This window comes from Jaculus jaculus, chromosome 4, assembly GCF_020740685.1.
Source record: "Jaculus jaculus isolate mJacJac1 chromosome 4, mJacJac1.mat.Y.cur, whole genome shotgun sequence".
In the NCBI taxonomy this organism is placed as follows: Eukaryota; Metazoa; Chordata; class Mammalia; order Rodentia; family Dipodidae; genus Jaculus; species Jaculus jaculus.
In genome coordinates this window covers 22,070,135-22,088,435 of record NC_059105.1, presented here as the reverse complement: position 1 = coordinate 22,088,435, position 18,301 = coordinate 22,070,135, and the positions used below count along the sequence as shown (strand labels likewise).

At 49.7% G+C, this 18,301-nt stretch overlaps 1 protein-coding gene across 9 annotated transcripts in view; it reads right to left on the bottom strand.

The window, feature by feature from the left end:
• Window positions 1–18,301, bottom strand: part of Agap1 (ArfGAP with GTPase domain, ankyrin repeat and PH domain 1) — a 526,342-nt gene that overhangs the window by 268,293 nt on the left and 239,748 nt on the right. For all 9 annotated transcript variants that reach the window (XM_045148441.1, XM_045148443.1, XM_045148445.1 and 6 more), the window contains 3 exons: window positions 15,488–15,615; window positions 14,031–14,186; window positions 7,242–7,334 (listed from right to left, as the gene is read on the bottom strand). In XM_045148441.1, the coding sequence (XP_045004376.1) occupies window positions 7,242–7,334; window positions 14,031–14,186; window positions 15,488–15,615 (377 nt within the window). The remainder of the gene's footprint in view (window positions 1–7,241; window positions 7,335–14,030; window positions 14,187–15,487; window positions 15,616–18,301) is intronic.

Below are 18,301 nucleotides of genomic sequence, written 5' to 3'. Positions count from 1 at the left end.
CCTCGAAGTAGTCTTCAGGGCACAAGGGTGGAACCCTGGTACCACAGGATGGATGTCCTTACTAGAAGAAGGGGCAACAAGGGAGCACATGTCATGAAGGCCAGAGAGCACAGTGAAAGCTCACAGGGAGAGGCCAGGCCAGGAGCCCACGTGCCTGTCTTGATCGTGAACTTCCAGTGTCTAGAACCGTGAGAAACACATTGTGCCCAGGTCACCAAGTCTCTGATATCTCAGCAGCAGCTCCAGCAAACTGTGAGGCTGGGGGTCAGGTTGCGCCATCGATCGACCTGGTTGGTGTCACTTATCTCATCTGTGAAGCAGGTATCATTGTACTCACAGGTAAGAGGGATGACAGTATGGGGGTCTGTCACTCAGTAAAACTCAGTAATCTACTGCCTAGGTGGTGGCTAGTCCTCAACCTGAAAGGGTGTAGAATCACTTAAGAGACACACTTCTGGGCTTGTCTGCTGACGGTGTTTCTAGAAAGGGTTCACTGTGGAGTGTGGGTGACACCATGTCTGGAGTGGGGTCCCAGACGGAACAAGGAGAACAGGAGAAAGGGAACCGCACGCCAGCACTCACGCCTCTCTGCTTCCTGACTGAACATGCAGTGACCAGCTGCTCATGGGCCTGCCACTGTACCTTCCCCATGATGGATGGACTAGCAGCTTGAACTGTGTGCCCAAATAACCCCTTCCTCTTTTAAGGGGACTCTCAGGCATTCTGTCACAGCAATGTGGAAAGGAAAGAACTATGCCAGAGTACTCTGGCAGATGAGTCACTCATCACCAGAGCCTGCTGGGGCAGAGTGAGAAGCCAGAGGGGTATTCTGATAGGAGGCCTAGGATGGCAGCTGCTGACAGAACGTGGGCTCCTCGGATTTGGTGTGAACCTCCCACAGGACACTCAGATGAGAGTTCACAGGCTGGAGTCTTCTTGGCACCTCTGAGCCCTGCCAGAATTACAGACATTTTTCTCTCCCTGACAGCCTAGCAGAGGGCCCAGGGTGCATCTAGATGGGAAGGAGAATACACTTGTTAACAAGCCAGTTGAACCTGGGAAGAAATGAAACCAGATATGAATATCCCATGGGCGAACACACCAACACTAGCTGAAAAACTTTCCTGAGTGGGTGAGTTTTCACTTCTCATCTCATGGGTGGGTCTCCTCTGTTACGGAACATGGAAGGAAATGAGGAATGCAGGAAAGATCACCTACGAGATGACCCCAGCTCCCGTATTATGGACAGAGAGAAGACATAAAATTAACCTGCACACTCGGAGGTAACATTGTGTTTTCACAGCCATATAAAACAAAGTACCCCGGCATGCTTTATCTCGTGTCACCTTCACACAGCCCTGCGGCCACGGGAAATAGTGTTTAAATTTGCTTTGAAGGTTTGTGTGGAAATGATGAATCTTTATATTCTGGCTAAACTTATTTCATGAGGCACTTTCCATAAACCACACAGCCATCCACCTAAGTTGCGTTGGGCAGTGGGGAGGAGTACGGTCCATCTGTTGTAAGATGAACGAGTATAAATTCAAGTGTGGGCGTCCACATTATCTAAGATCATTTCACCAGCAATGGTGTGCCGTTGGTGAAGTCAAAGCGGACATGTGACCCACGAAATCCATCCCTGCACGCTGTGGACGAGGCTGACGGCAGCATTCTCGGTGTGGTTTGCCCACGTGAGGTCCACCACCTCTCAGGGCAACAGGGCTGTGCTGGTCAGTCATCTGCTTCTGCGGAGCTGATGGCCCCCGCTGTCCAGGAAGACTCTCCAGTCACAAGCGTGTACAAAGCATTTTCCACAAGCCTGTGCTTCTCTTGGTCCCTCCATAACAAGGATAGACAGCCATGGACCTGCAGAGCGAGTGGGGCATGCAGCCCTGCAGCCACCATTCTCTGTGTCTGCAAGAGCTCCTCCATACCCTGCTCTCCCCTCCAGCTTCTACAAAGTTCCAGCTGAAGCCTGTTTCCTCCGAGATGTCTCACTCGGAAGCTGAAGCCGAGCGGTGGGTGCAGGCACTGTGCTGTCAGGCTTCCAGGGGAGTTAGAGCAACGAACCTTAGGTGGCTCTTCTTCTCTCTGCCCCACTGTGATGAGCAGGCAACACAGAGCAGTGGCCTGAAAGGACAGGGGGTGGTACTGACCCCTCAGGCTCTGCACACGTAGTTGACAACTGCCTCCTTCTACCCCACTGGGAACCAAAACCCAGCACAGCTGGAAGATGGTTTGCGGCAGGAATGCACCAACGAGGATGTTCTGCTTCTGCTGGCCTGGGAAGAGTGCCTTGTGCCTTCAGATGACTGCTGAGAGACAAGGGCTCCCACTGGCCGACTCTCAGCTCCAGAGGTGGGCGGGGCATCTAGGTTCGCAGTCCAAGTTAAGACTTCAAAACAGTTTTATGCAGACGTTTCATGCCAGACACGGTGGTGTATGCTTGTAACCCGAGCATTCAAGAGACTGAACAAAGAGTCTGAGGTCAGCCTGGGCTACACCGTAATTCAAGGCCAGCCACAGTTACATATAAAAACAAAATAAAACAAAAACCTTTGCTCCTTATGTGTAACCATAATGAACCACAAAAAATGAACATAAATGAACATAATGAACCACAAAAAATGCCTGTAGAACCCAGTGACCCCAAAGAGCTGCCTCAAGGGGGAGCCCTCAAGATAAGAACCGGGGGAGAGGCTGTTTGCCAGAGGAGTCTCAGCTCCCTCACTAGTATCTCCAGGCTCCCCACATGCACCTCTTTGCTCACAACTATCTTTTACTTAATGTGTGTGCATGTACGCAGAACTGTAGAAAACCCAGGGTGCTGTTCCTCAGGTGCTGACCACCTTCAAGACAGGGTCTCTCATTGGCCTGGGCTTACCGATGAGGTTAGACAAGCTGCTCAGTGAGCCCCAGGGATCCACCTGTCTCTGCTCCCCAGTGCTGGGGTTATAAGCTCACACCACCATAGTCAGCTGGCCAATGATGCTTCAATGCAAACAGACTTGATCCTCTCAAAACAACTACGATTCAAGTAACAAGCACCGCACTTCCAAAACCAGGAAGGAAGGGGAGCAGGGTTCTGCCCCAGTACTTCTCAGATCCTACCGTGATTCCTTCTGGCACAGGCATCCTTAAGACCTCCCGTGAATAGACACGAGCCTGGGGAGGGGAGATGCACTGACAGTGAGGGGTCTTCCTTGAAGCAAGCCCTGTCTGTTTTCTGTGTCTGTCACTATAAACCTACCCAGACATGGGTCAGTTCCACAGGATGGCCGTGTAAAAAGGAAATGAAATACCGATCCCCCCCACCCAAACAAAGCTTCTTAAGTGAAGACAGTCTGCACAGCCTGAAACCTTCAGGACAGTGCACAGTACCAAGGCCAGCGAGGGGGATGTTCTTGTCTGTGCCCGACTAGATGGCACATGCAGTTGGGGAAGCATGGCAAGATAAAACGGATCCTTTTAGAAAAGTCACATCTACTCCTGTGCACACTTGTGAGCGTGAGGCGAGCTCCTGGGCCTCTCAGCATGTCAGGAGCAGGAGGTGGCGGCCAGCCCCCAGCCAGGAGTTCGCGGAGGGGAGGAGGCTGAGGCTTAGGGCTGTGCATCTGAACTCAAATATAGAGATTAAAAAATGCTAAAGAGAAAGAAAGAAAGGGGAGCACACAGCTGCCGTCCCCCAAACAGACCTCCCATCTGCCACCCACAATTTGCATGTCACCTTCTCCGGGCTCATTTGTACTTCATTAACTGCCATTGACTTAACAAGATTTATGCAAATGACACCATAGGAGCTCCCTAACTCCCACCGCAATCAAGTGATTATGTACTCTCCACAGCAATGAAAAATTAATACGTGACGCTGAGCCCCGCTCGCCGCTGAGGCGGCCCCGGGCTTTTATTTGTCCTGCTTTGCTTGCTAGTTTTCACTCCACCAGATCACACCTTATCTTCTTAGCAGGAAAAGAAACAGAATTCTCTAACTTGTTCCTCCAGGGCTCCCAGGTGGAACAAAAGGCAAGTAGGGCCCAGGTCCAGAAGAAATGAAGTTACACCCCAGAAAACAAGTCCTCCTCTTGATGAGAAGCCGTTAATTGGAGGAAATGAGAAAGAGACAATGAACGCGGCTGGCGATGGTGATTTGGCACGCTCCAACCTCAGGAAGAAGCCAAGGTTCTTAGAGCAAATGAGCTGTAAGATGCAAGGTACCCCGACTCACGTGAGACCTGTCTGCACGAGGATGAGCGAGGCAGGCCGCGGGGCACGGAGGCGCCTCGCCCGAGACCCACACAAGACTGCTGGGGAGCAGGCGTGGAGAAAAGACTGCAACCACCAGGACAGAGAGGCCTGGCCAAGGGCCACGGCCACCACCGTGTGCTCAAGGCCACCAGCTTCTAAAGCTGCTCCACTGCTGACACAGTGCAGCCGTGACTAGGAGGACCGAGTCTCAGCTCCCTTGAACGAGGGCCATGAACTCTGGTGGGCGCGGGGGGTGGGAGGGGGACAATGCAGGTGGCATGCAAGTGAAGGCAGGCCCGACCCTCTGGCCCCAGGAGAGCCGCCTGGGCCCATCATCCCCAGAGGACATGTTGCTGCCGGCTGGCCTTGAATACCTACTATCCACAGCACAAGGCACTTCTGTGCAAGGCCAGAGTTCACAGATTCAATTAGAACCTGCAACCCTGCTTTGGAGGCTTGCTGTCACTGAGTGGTGGATAGGGCACAGGTGTGGGGTGCCCTGCTGCCCAGCTGCCGGGTCTCCTGTGCTCACGCTGTCTGAGTTTAACTCAAGACGAGGCTAACCCAACGGGCCTCACCAGTGACGGGGTTTACATGGGACACCGTGGGAGAGCATGCACACGGCAAGCTTTCATTTACTCTTCTGTTTATTCAGCTGATCAACACGAGGGGTTTCTAGAACACTCTGGGTGGGTACTGTCCCTCCAGGCTCCATCCCCTCAATCACTATTTCTACACTGAGGCCTTCAAAGCCGGAGCAGGGGCGAGGGATTCAGATGGTGTCAAATTATCTGTGCTCCTTGAAAAGGTGGGTGCGCACAAACAGCCACGCGGAGTTAAGTCAACATGCCCACCCACAACCCACTTCAATCCACAGGGACCCAGCTCACTGACTTAAAACTCTGGCCGCGCCAAGCCGGAGGCTTTCCCCGAGGAGGACCGCTAACCTGGGTTGTTCCAGCACAGGCCCCCACTTTGCAGATGAGGAGTCCGCGCACTGACCACAGTGGATCCATGCCAAGTCAAGCATAGGCCCCATAGGGAGCTGGTCCATGACTGCTTATCAGGGGCACCTAGTGGGTGACCAGAAGTTTCCCAGTCCCAGGAGCCACGAAGAAACCAGACCATGATTTAGATTTCAGTGACATTATTTTTAAAATCCACAAACAAAATGCTTCCAAGGACTGGAGAGCACTCGCTGCATTCCTGATGGTCAACTTGAACTGGCACAAGCTGACAGCCTCCACTGTGAAGCTGGCCCTGGCCACACAGAGCAGGCACACATTAAGCAAGGCTCCAATCGCACCAGGCTTGGCCTGCTCGCCATGAGGCTCCTGCTGGGAGTGGGCCAGCGAGCCGCTTGGCCAACTGAGCAGTGGACAGGGGTTGGGAGGATGGACACACCAGTCTCCCTTCTTCGGTGTCCTAGTGCCAGTGCTTGAGATGGGAAAACAATAGTCAAATGATTTTTATAACTCCAGATGAAGTAACAGCACAAACAATTATCCATGAAAACTGCCTTATAAGCGTAGAGAGGCAGATTATGACTCCATGAGCCAAATACAACTGTGCACATGGCCCTCCAAAGTCAAGAACCTGTGTTCTACTGAAAGCACCACTGGCCACCAGAAAGGCCTCGTGCCTTGTTCTACAGCACACAGAAGGGGAGAACTGCTCTTCACAGTGCTGCATGCTGACCCCATGTACTTTCCCCAGTACGGGGACGCTGGTCCTGCTAAGGCATGGTGGCTTTCTTGTCTTCTCCAGGTCTCCCTCGCCTGGGGCAAAGCTGTGGACTAGCCTGTGGACAGGGGACATTTATAGCACACAGACCACTCCGGTCTGCCGCTAGAGGCTGGGGCTGCTGCAACCCTGGCTTCTTCGTAAAGCCCTGTGGCTCCATTCCCAAGTCTTTAAGCTGAAACAGCCAGGCCTGCACTAAGGCTGAGGCCCATTAGCTGCAAACACCGAGCTGATCCACTTATTTGGGAGGCAAGGACGGCCCTCGCTCAGGTCAGCCAGCGCCTGCGCCTGCGCGCTGGCCGAGCAGGAGGAAGCAGGGTGGTGGCGCAAATGCTACATGCAGGTGAAAGTGTTACATCAGCCACAGCTATGGGTCTTTTTCTTTTTTCTTTTTCTCCTCAAACAGAACATTCTCTAAATCAAATGGCTTTCTTTATCAACCAAAAAGATGACATTTTCCAGAAGCCACTGCGCGGGGTTGAACTCTTTATTCCCGTTCTCTCGGAAATGAAGCAGCAAAAGACGTCACACGCCACTTCCAGCGTTTCTTGCTTGAGACGTGAAGTAATTTAGTACCCAGTTTCCGGGCTAATGAAAACCTATTTCAGGCTAGCAACAGAGGCCAAAACAAATGCTTGAATTCAAGTCCTGTTGTGTAATGAGGAAGTTTAATTAAGGCCCCACATTACAGCTGTAAATGTTCCTTTATATAATAAGGTCTAAATGAAACTGAACCTAATCAAAGTTACAATTCCTTCATTAGCAAATTACAAACAAGAGCTCACAGCTGACACGCCGGCTATGATTATCACAACTAATTACCTCGTTGTTACCGGCCGGCCTGAAACACTGTTCAGATGTCCGTCTGCGAGAGCAAATTAGGGCCACATCGGGCTATTCCTATGATCACAAGGGGCTCTTGTATGGCGATCTGATTTACCCCTGTCGCCTGGCAGCCAGCAGCCCAATCAAAGCCGCGCTACAAAGGCAGCTTTGAAGGCAGCGCAGCCTGGAAGCACACTCCATATGCAGGCGGGTAGACGCACTTCATTAGGCTGTTGTCACATCTCCCTCTTCTTATTCTAATGATCCTATTTTAATACTCACAGGAACCCCTTCTAATTGATGTCAAGTGAGTGACTTCTATATTCGTCAACAGAGCACATCAAACAAACCCTGGCGCCCAAGCCAGCAGCATCTCAGGCCGACCTGAGGTGTGTCTCGGGCCAGGCGGGGAAGGGGACCCAGCATACCTGTTTAATTGGGATGGCTCGCCCGCTCCCGATGCTGTCTGCGCGGCTCTCCAGGCCTTTCTTCTCTTTGTCTGGGTCACTCCCTTTCCGAGACTGTGAAGCAAGGCAAAGTTAGCGTTTGGGTGAGGGTTGTGGCTGCCAGATGGGTCTTTCCCCTCTCTACATGGCTCCCACCAACAGAACTCAAGAACTCAGAAACCATGCCTGGGACATGCATGTGTGCGCGCACCCACCCACACCCACACCCTTAAAAACAGACCCACAAGAAGTTCATCCACAATGACTCATTCTAAAGAGCATTTTCTAAACTTTCTCCCTAACTTTTCCCACTGTGAGATTATCTTTTAATTCTTTTTAAAGAGTTCAAATTCAATTACTAGAAACCAATGGACCATCTAGGAAAGCAACGCCCAACAAGAAAACACACTCGAAGTTGTTGTTAATGTAGATGGGGGAGGGGGGAGGCTCTTGCTGTTTGTTTGGAAAGCAGACTGCAGAGATGTATATATTTAATTAATGTCTGAATGATTTAAAAACTTCTATTGCTACTTAGCTGTGCAATCTAATAGTATACACTTGATTAGTATTGAGGTACAGGCAATGTCTCCTTTTATTGCCTCTGGATGGCTAGGAACAGGCGACATTTTAAAGTTAAAGTCATCTATTAACCCACAAAAGGCAGCGTGGGGGAGGGGAGATGATGAAAATCTCCTTTTGACAAAATGTCAATATTTGGGAAACAACAAGCAGCTGTTTGTCTGCCAATTTCCTGAGCCAATTATCTTGGACGGGTTGTTGGCATTATGTGCAGTACCCACTGGATGGCTGGTGTAGGGCTGTGTGGCCCAAGGAAGCCACGACCCCAGGTACACCTAGACTTGGAACAGTCATGTCCCTCTCCTGCTGGCATGAGAAGTGTAAGCACGGTGATTTTCTGACAGATTTATTTTATTATGAGAGAAAGATCTGAGACTCGTCCTCCTTAATAACAGTGCTGACAAGTGAGGACTTCACTCCATTACTTTTCAACGGGAACATTACTCACGCAATATTGAAAATGGAGAAACATTTTCATGTGCTTTTCAAATCTAAGATGATATATGGAATGGAGAGACTTGGTGGTGTCCGGTGCTGCTGGAACAGCTAATGAAATTCAGTTTCAAAAGGATGTGGGACAAAACGGCTGGTTCTTTAAAAAACATTATTGAAAGAGGCAATGCCATTAGACATACTAAAAGTATGGGCTAGTGGGACATACTTAACATTCCGGAAAGATCGCTGCAAAATTCAGAAGACAAGACAGGGATCGAGGTGAGCGTGATGTCATTTCACAGGCAACCGTTTCCCCAAGAGGCAGTGCTCATGAGAAAACAAGCTTCGTACATGATTATGGGAGCTCATGTTTATCAAGCACCTACTGTGTACCAGGCGCTGTGTGCCTCTCTTCTTTGGGATGGCAGAGCCTGGAATGAGACCACCACCACCAACAACAACAGAAAGAAGCCAATAAAAAGTAGAGAGGCTAGGAGTGAGATTAGGACATGTCAACCCCTCATTGTGGATTTTGGCTGTGGTGTGGAGGCTAGCTAGTGTCTTCCTCTAATTCCTCAATAATAATAAAATAATAAATAAAAAATAAAATAATAAAAGTAAGATTACACGCTTCGGTAAATTCCCTTCCCGCCACATCTGTTTGTGGGAAAACAGTCAAGTGAAGTTTCTAGTTGGAAAAAAAATTTCAAAGGTCACATGAAAGCACTCCAAAAAATTTAAATCAACAGAGAACATCAGTAAGACTTGGATATTTTTTGTTTTGCTTTGCTTGTTTTTCAAGGTAGGGTCTCGCTCTAGCCCAGGCTGACCTGGAATTCACTATGTAGTCTCAGGGTGGCCTCAAACTCATAGCTATCCTACCTCTGCCTCCCGAGTGCTGGGATTAAAGGCGTGCGCCACCATGACTGGCTTGAGGACTTCTGGAATTGTATCAGTCCTAAATCTTGAAATTTAGAAATCCATCTTCATTATTTTCCATTAACCAGAATAATTAACAAAACAAACATTTAAAAAAGAAAGAACATTTTCCTTGAGGCAGTGCATCTGTCCCTAGTCACTGAGCAGACTCCTTCTTGGGAACAGGAAGAAGTGGTCCGTGTTGCTGCTCACAGCTCCACACATGCACTGCACTCCCGTAGCACTTTCGAGGCACGAGATGAAAACAGAGGGAGTCTGAAGGTTTGGTGGAAGGGGTCAAAAAGCATCAATTTCAGGCTGGAGAGATGGCTTAGTGGTTACCAGATGCACAAGGGGGCGCCATGTGTCTGGAGTTTGTAAGCAATGGCTGGAGGCCATGGCACGCCCATTCTCTCTCTCTACCTCTTTCTCGCTCAAATAAATTAAAAATAAAAAAAATTTTTAAAAAAACGTTGATTTTGAGGAAAAAGGAGGAACAAACCAAACTTCCAGACAGAAGGGCTTGCTGAGGGTAGCTCTACTACACGGTCTAACACAGGCTACTCAGGAAGACACAAAGCCAACAACTAACTCAAAACAAATGCAGCAGAATGAAACCCTCATCCTGTGCACCCCAGGGAGCCCTGCCGACTTCCCTGCCCACTTTGGAGGGGGCAACTGTAGCAGCGCATCCTCCCATGGCTGCCAAGACAGCTCTAGCCACCTGTCAGGTACCAGGAAAATGGTATGCTGGATCCAGCCTGCCAAACGCTGCTAACAATGGAACCGGGGATTTGATGTCAGCCCCATCGCAGAAGGTCTGGAGACTCCTGGCCTCAAGAGTATGCTGAGACAGACCAAAGCAAGCCAAGGTCACCTGAAGATCACTCGCTTCATGTGCACAGCAAAATCACAGACAGCCCATCAGGGCCAAAATCCCTCCCCTGCAAAAGAACCCAAGTGTTCCCTCTGACCAGTATGGCAGAGGTAGACGGAGCATGCCGCGTTAGGCTTCTGTGCTCCTCATCGCTAGAAAACATGGAGCATCCTTCCAGCAGCTCTTCTCCGCTACGACTCTCACAGGGATGTCCTCCCAGCTCCTACCGGTGGTTCAACGTTCTGCTCAGGCTGAAGGCTGGGTGCTTAGGTATTGCAAGGGACTGGCATGATACAACAAGCTTGTAAGAACATGTGAAGAGAAGATGTTTAAAAGCCCAGAAAATGATGCGGCATAGCTTGAGGCATCTCACTAGCTCAGGACCCTAATGCAGGTAACCCCCAACCCACACTGGGAGATGCTCTGAGCCCTGGGACAGAGCTGGGAGGGTGGGCAAGGGCTGGCTTCACCCCTGCTTAGGACTTGTTGATGTCCTGAAGCAGCAGCCGCAGGAGCAGCAGTAGAAAAACACCCAGCTTGATGCATAGCACTCAAGAGTATGTCTGCTTTTTATTCCTGTCTTTGAAAATACCTCCAATAAAACATGTTTACCCACATATGAACTAGGGCTTATAAGCTAAATTATCTATTCTAAAAGTCTATACTAGAAAACTGAGGATGAAGTGGACAGCTGCTGTTTTATTTTCTCCATGGAGTCAATGTCCTTTCCTAGAAATAAACCAAAATTCAACTTAACTTCCAGCTCATAAAGTGCAATTCCCACCACAAAGTAATACAGAATTTGCTACTATTAGAGTGCTTTTAAGTTTGAGCTGTTTTCATACAAAGTGTATATGACTTGTTTAAAAATGGGCATAATTGCATATAAAATCATGTGGGAGTTGACACTCTTTTCCAGTGTGGTCCATACAGAGCCGTTTGTCAAAGCACGTAAGGACGGCAGGAGAAGAATGATGGGCATTACTTAATTACTTCTGGGATTACTTGGCAATGCACCCATGAATCAGTGGAGGGTGCCATCACTTGCCCACTGCCAGCACAGGCTGTGATCACAGACGGTTGAGCTCTGGCAAAGCTGTGGAGACTTCTGGGTACGTGTGTGCGTACACGCACAATGAGAGCGCAGACCAAGTGGAAACACAGCCAGAGGTGAAGAGCCAACAAACTTGCATACTTAAGGACAGCACAAATGGACAGAATTCAGTTCCCTAACTACTTAGACTTCAAAATCCATGTGTCTTATTGCCAGTATTTCTTGGATGACACTGACATCTAGTGGAGTCGGTGTTTCCCAGATCTTCAACTTAAAAACATCAGCACCATCCCGTCCAATGGCAAATTCAAGAAGGACCAGTGAGGGTCCCTGTCTGAGGTTCTGGCTGGCTTTCTTTAAATGCCACAATAAAAACTTGTGTTCCCCTGAATGCTAGTTAGGTTGCTAGATTCGATTTCCAAAGTAGTTTACTCTCAATTTGTCCTCTGACATAAAAAAGGAGGAGACTCCACATGAGGAATGCATACGGCGACAGGCATGGTAAGACACACTGATGATGAGGTGCTCTTCCGACGTGCGTGCATGCCTGAGTGTGTGTGCACATGTGCCTGTTTCACTCCGCATGTCTCTGCACAGTACACAGGGCACCTGGCTTTTTACACCCGATCGGGCATGCAGCACAGCAAAGGCACTGGAGAGCCGAAGCCAAGGCACTACTTTCTGTCTCTCTGACTTAAAACAGGGTCCTGTGCAGGTCCTGAGCTGTAAGTCCTACAACAGGGTTCAGGCTGTGTTAGATGGTGGGGACAGGGTCTCTTTGTAAACAATCCTGATGAAAGACACTTCCCACTTTCTGTATTTCACAGATTTCCCTATGTCACGGAACACCAAACACAGGCTGGGTGGCCCCCTCACCAGCCGCTCCTGGCAGGGGAGAAGTGTGAACACGGCAGCTATTCTCACCCGCCCCTCGTCTGGACTAGGGCCTGTGCTTGCCGACCAAACCCTGTGAGCCCCATTGCGGCTTTGGCAGTGCCAGGTCACGGGGCACAGGCAGTGGGACCTCTCCACCAGGACTGCAGCTGTTCAACAGTCAGAAAGCCGCCGCGTGTGTGACTGCTGATGCCTGCATGTCTACTCAGGAATTTTACAGCACACCGTCTTATCCATGCATGAATTAAATCAACCATCACCCTGCACACCTCCCCTAGACATATCCAGGAGTCTTCCAAGGACTTGAGTGGAACCCCATCAGAAATCATGCTCCTAATAGCAACGACAGAGAACACTGCAAGCAATGCCAAGAAGGCTTTTCCATCCCTCAGAGGGAGCTCTTGGGATGAACCCAGAGCCGAAGAGCTGCTGCTCCCAGCCCCGAGGAGTTCAGAAACTTGCCCGAGGTAAACAGCCACCAGCAGCCTCTGCTGAAGCCGTGAGGTGTAGGATGCTACAGCAAAGGACAGCACAGGGTGGCTCAGAGGGGATGGTCATCAGCAGACCTGGCAGTGGTGACATCCCATGGTCACAGCCACAGCCATGTGAGACATGGCAAGCACCCACAGCATCATGTGACCACCTTCAAATATGAGCATCCTGTAAGTGAATGGATTCCCAGCTACCTCTGGAAGACCTCCTTTAGATAAACTCTCCTCGGTGCCCATGCCAGCTGTACGACGCCAGCAGAAGAGGCGCATTGGTGTAAAAGCAGGATGCTGGGGAGGCTGGGCCATCCCGGGCTGAAGCCCATGACTATAGCCTGTGGTGTCCACCCACCCGTCCCAGATGTCGCCAAGACAAGATGCCAAATGTCCCTAAAAGTGAAAGCACCCTGGCTTCAACACACCCTTTAAAGGCACATGGAAAGTACCGAGCTAGGCTACGAAGGGAAAGCTCCCTTCCAAGTCACACGGCAGCAGCTCGGACTCCATTCTGGGTTCGACTCCAAAGCCTTCCATGACAGTTTGGCAATGTCTGCTGAGCAGAAGGGGAGAGAAGGAGCAGCACTTTTGTCTTCTCAGAGTCCCAACATTCCCGGGGGTTCTTAAAAGGTACAAATGCCAGGCCCTGCTTGCAGATTCTGTATTTCTCTCATTTTCACTTACTTATTTGTGTGAATATACATGTGTAAATATGTACACACACACTGTATGGGTGCACGTATGCTGTGCTGCACATGGGGGTGTCACAGGACCACCTCAGGGTGTCTATACTCTCCCTCCATGTTGTTTGAGACAAGGTCTCTCTTGTTTTTGCCACTGGGAAGGCAGGACTAGCTGGCTCAAGAATTCGGAGATTCTCCACCTCCCACTGCTGTAAGCACAGACACACATTACACACATTACTGCATGTCCGGGTTTACGTGGGTCATGGAGCGAGTGCCTTTAAGTGCTGAGCCATCTCCCCAGCCCATTTCTGTACTTCCAAATCTGAGCCCAGATATCCAGCCTGAGGGTGCTTCCTGGAGGACTCTGGAGAAAGCACAAGTGTGTGGCAGTGAGCCCCTAAGAAGCCTTGGTGAAGGGGCTGGCAGTGGGGGCAAGGACACTTGTGCCGAAGGCGCAGCCACTCCCAGCTTTGCAGCGCCTCCGGTGCCAGTCCTCAGCGCCCAGCACGTGGACAGAGTAGTAGCTCAGGCACGCCTTCTGAGGGGTCAGACACACACAGTCGGAATTCCCTCAGCACTCTGTTCTTTCTCTGTGTCTTACATTAACATCTTCACTTTGTCAGGATGGCATACACACTCATTGCTCACTCTCACTCTTCATACCAAGCAAAGATACAAATCTTTGCTTCTTGTGCATTTCTGAGGCTCCCCAAGAATCAGTGCCATCCAATTTACTTTGGATTTTATGACAGTCACCCAACCCCGAGGCAGGCACATTACAATGACTGAGGTGCCTGGGTGGCAGACACGGTCAAGGGTTCTCTCCCTGGGGCCAACACTAACCGTGAACAAGTTGGACCGGCGCTTGGATTGCTTCCGGACAGGGGTCGGGGTGTTGGCAGTGGGAGGGACATCGATCCGCAGTTCCTTCTGGCTGGTGCTTGGGGTCGACGGGACGGAAGAGGAATAGTCGCTTAAGCTTCCACCTCCATTACTTGTCTGCAATGAGCGGAAACCAAGGCTTTGTTAGCGCCACAGCTACAAACCCAGGCAGGGTCACAGCCAGCACGAGAGCAGGTCACAGTGACGAAGGGCACGTGGTACAAGACTCCAGCCTCCCTGACTCAGCCTGTTCCAGCAGCCCCGAGTACTTTCTGAACACACCGTCATCTCGGAGTTGCTCTGTCTGAGAACACTGAGCAAAGGAGTCTTAGCATTGAACTTGGAATTTATGAAAACATGAATTTGGTTTTTTTTTTGGAGACAGGGTCTCACTCTGTAGCCTATAGCCTATGCCAGGGTAGAATTCATTAAACAGCCCAGGCTGGCACTGACCTGCCAGTGACCTTCCTGTCTCAGCCTCCCAAATACCAGGATGAAAATTTTTTTTTTTGTGGTAAGATATAATTACACTTCCTTTGAAAAAAAAAAAAATGAAGAGGATTTAATGACCCTGTGGTCCCTTACTGTTCCATGTGGGATGAACAGGGGACAGTCACCTCAGACCACAAGTGACATTCTAGAATGACACACTGGATAGTGAGGCCCTGCCCTGAAACATCTCCAGATGGAAGTAAAGACTCCAGCCCCAAAGATGCCCACGTGTGGCTGCACCTTCCCAGGTGCCAGCGGCACCATGGAAACACAGTGGCCTCCCAGGCGAACGAGCACCTGCTCACTGCACGCCCTGGGAAAGGCTCGGGGGGGGTGGGGAGGATGTGTGCTTGCCCAAGGAGTGCCTGTCACAACACGAGGGCGGGCAAGACAAAGCCACAAGCTTCTATAACAGACGCCTGCTTGGGCCCTTCAAAACTACAATTATTTTGTTTGCTTCCAAGTAAATAATTTAGCAAAATGTTGTTATGGAAAGCTAGCAATTTCCATGGGGGCCTAAGGGAAATGGCAGTTAAAATTGGATGCTGCGACCACATTTCAGCATATAGTGGGGCTAGCCATTAAGATTTACTCACAACTGTTTCTCTTGCAAGTAGCCCAGAACAAGGCCAGAGCGGGAGATTTCAATCAACGGCAGACACAGCAGCACACACCTGGCCCACCCCCCATGCCAGCACGCCTAATCACACAGGCAGCGTGAGGACAGACAGCGTTAAAGAGCGATTCCTGCAGCAGTTTCTGAAGGGAATGGGAAGTCAATTACAAACATGCTGTTATTTATAAAGTTGATTAAAAAAAAAAAGAGGATGAGGTTTGCCTTGGCATGGGCTGCACCCATTCCCTTAGGGAAGCCCTCCTTGGCTCCAGGTGCCCCCTGGCACACCTCCCGCCCCTCGCCCACCTACCTGACTGACGTGCACAGCAGACCCCTGCGCAGCACACACCGAGGAGTGGCTCGGGGAGCTGGGTAAGGACTTGCAGGGGCCTATGGATAGCTGCTGCTTCCTCCTTGTGGCGACAACTTTCTGGGCAACTGGTGGACACAGAGACAAAAGGTACCAAAGTGAGGCTGTGTCCACAGACACACAGCAGAGGTCACTGGCGAGACCTAACACCCAGCAGTCCAGCACTGCGTCCCAGCTGGGCACCGCGAGGACAGTCCTGCTACTAGGGTCACTAGAGCGCTTCCCAGGACTTCCTCCACCCTCCTCCAGCTGACTGCGGCCCACTAGCAAGCTCTGGCCAATAGGACAAGAGCACAAGTAAGCCGGGGCCAATGGGGTGAAAGCGGAAGGACCGCGGGGTACTTCCAGGGCTCCGCAAGGCAAGTGGGGGCTGCACTTGGTTCACTTTTTGGTCCTTTTGTTGATCTTCCTGAAATGCAGGAATGTATCTTTGGCCCCAAAGGTCATCTGGGGTGAGAAGGCAAGAGTAGCCGCGCAGTGAAGCAGGGCACAGAAGGGGCCCTCATTCCCTGGGGAGCCTCGGCACTCAAATCACTCACTTCAGGGGAGTCAAACATGCAACAAGAGGCGCATGCCCACTTCTGTAGGTTATTCCAAGAAAATAACATGTTCCAGTTACTTGGAGCAAAAATAATCTCAAATAAGACATGGAAATTTAATCAAACCTCCCTTTGGAAGCCAAAACTTGTTGTTTTGCATTGTCTGAAGAATGGCTTTTAACTGCGCAGGCTGTGGAGAACTCCACTCGAGCACAATTACATCAAAGACCTTTTTATTTAAACACCACCACGAACACTGGACATTTATCTTAATCAATAAAAGTCTAAATTCAACCAGCCATAACTTCTTTTAGCAAACAGGCTTGCTTATAGAGCATACTGACTTTAACTGGAAAGTAACCTACCAATTACAAGGCCCACTGGCACCAACAGGTATTGGCAAAGGTGAGGGGGCATGGGTTTTATCTGGATGGATGTGTGTCTTTGGGGAGAAGCTGTCATTAAGTTCAGGGTGATCAGTTCTTGTCTCTGCCCAGGCACACACACAGATGCCACCTCTCTAAGGCCACAGGGGATGGCAGACTGGCACACCACCTCTCTAGGGCCACAGGTGATGACAGACAGAGTCTGCGTGGTGTTCACAAACAACTCCGTTTCCAAATGAATGCAATTTTAAACAGGGAACTGGTCTGTCCCAAGCTTATGGTTTTCACATAAATGAATGGTAGTGTAAATATGATTAAGTAGAAATGCAATATATAAAAAATGGCTCTGAGAGATGAAGCAACAGCCTCATTAGTCACAGCCCACCTCCAATAGCTCCTGATCATCCCGAAAGGATGCTATCAATTAATGCATCTCCCCATAGTGTATTGATCACAACCTTCATCAGCTAATCACGTTTAAATCACAGAGGAATATAGTGGCACTCTGTCATTTCAAAACCATTGGCGAATTGATCATGGGTCTTCGAAGACCTACATTACAATACTTTGAAAATCATTATGTGAACTGGAAAAATAAAATCAGAGGTCAGAGCCCAGCAACTGAAAACATAAGTGCCTTTAGAGAGGCACTGAAATGCCAAAGGCCAAAGGCAAATCACCCTCTACTCCTGACTGCCTCAGTGACTGCTGACTTTCTTGCTTTGTGAAAACTACAAAAAGGGGGTTTTGCTGATCAACTCTGTGGCCTTTGATTTTACTCCCAGCCCAAGTTACTGTCCACCTGGCCGTCCCTCACTGGCTCAGATAAGCCTTAGGAGAGACACAAACGTGGGGAGCAGACAGGCAGGCTTTGAGACCGCGGTGGGCACCTGCTATGGAGATCTTCCAAGGAAGAGCTGAGAAACTTTTTCAAATAGGTCACAAAACTCTCATTCCAAGTGCAAATTAATAGTCATCCTACTTAAGAGGCAGTTCACAGGGAAGCCTCCCAGAGCCGTACTGAGCATGGCACTTCCACACTGACGTCTCAAACACAAAGTCACAACAACCAGTCGTCTTTACGACCACTACTTTTCTCTGTTTGTCACATTTCCCCATTATGTTTAAATCTTTCCAACTCACACAGCAATGAAATGATTTTCTTTTAAATTTTTAACACCTGGCCAAAGAAATGACTTCTAACTATTGTGTTCGCACATGGAGTCTGCTTTAGAAATGCAAAATAACACACAAACAGTGGGAAACTTTATTATCTAAAGAAGGACAGGAGGTCTCTGATGAACACAAGGTGAACAGGGCAAGAGAGAAGGTTAAAGGCTGTCCTGAAGAACTTGGAATCTTGTCAGGAACACAGACGTGCACTGCTCGGAGAACCACGGGCCAACAGCCTCAAGTTTGCTAACTGCTATTTGCTTATTTATTATCTCAGGGAGCTAACAGGTCTCACTTAAAGGCATTTCTAAAAGCATCACTTGGGGGGCAGAAAATACAGTGACAACTGTTAAGCAGAATGGGGCTGTGCCCACTGTCACAGGATCTGCAGGAGCCCCAAACCCCAGTAGAAAAGTGGGGGGAGAGCACATGGGTAAGCAAGCACATGGCCTTCGCTATTCACCAATTTAAGACACAGACCACCAGGAAAGGGACATTACAACTGTACCTAGAAATGGCACATCAGAAGCGTCTCCCCTAGACCAGGTAGACCCAGTGGTCTCATCGCCTCATCACTGGCTTATGTGTTGGCCCCACATCCAATGAAGGAGGTACGTAGCATGCTTCAACTTTTAACTTTAAGCGCAGATCTATGA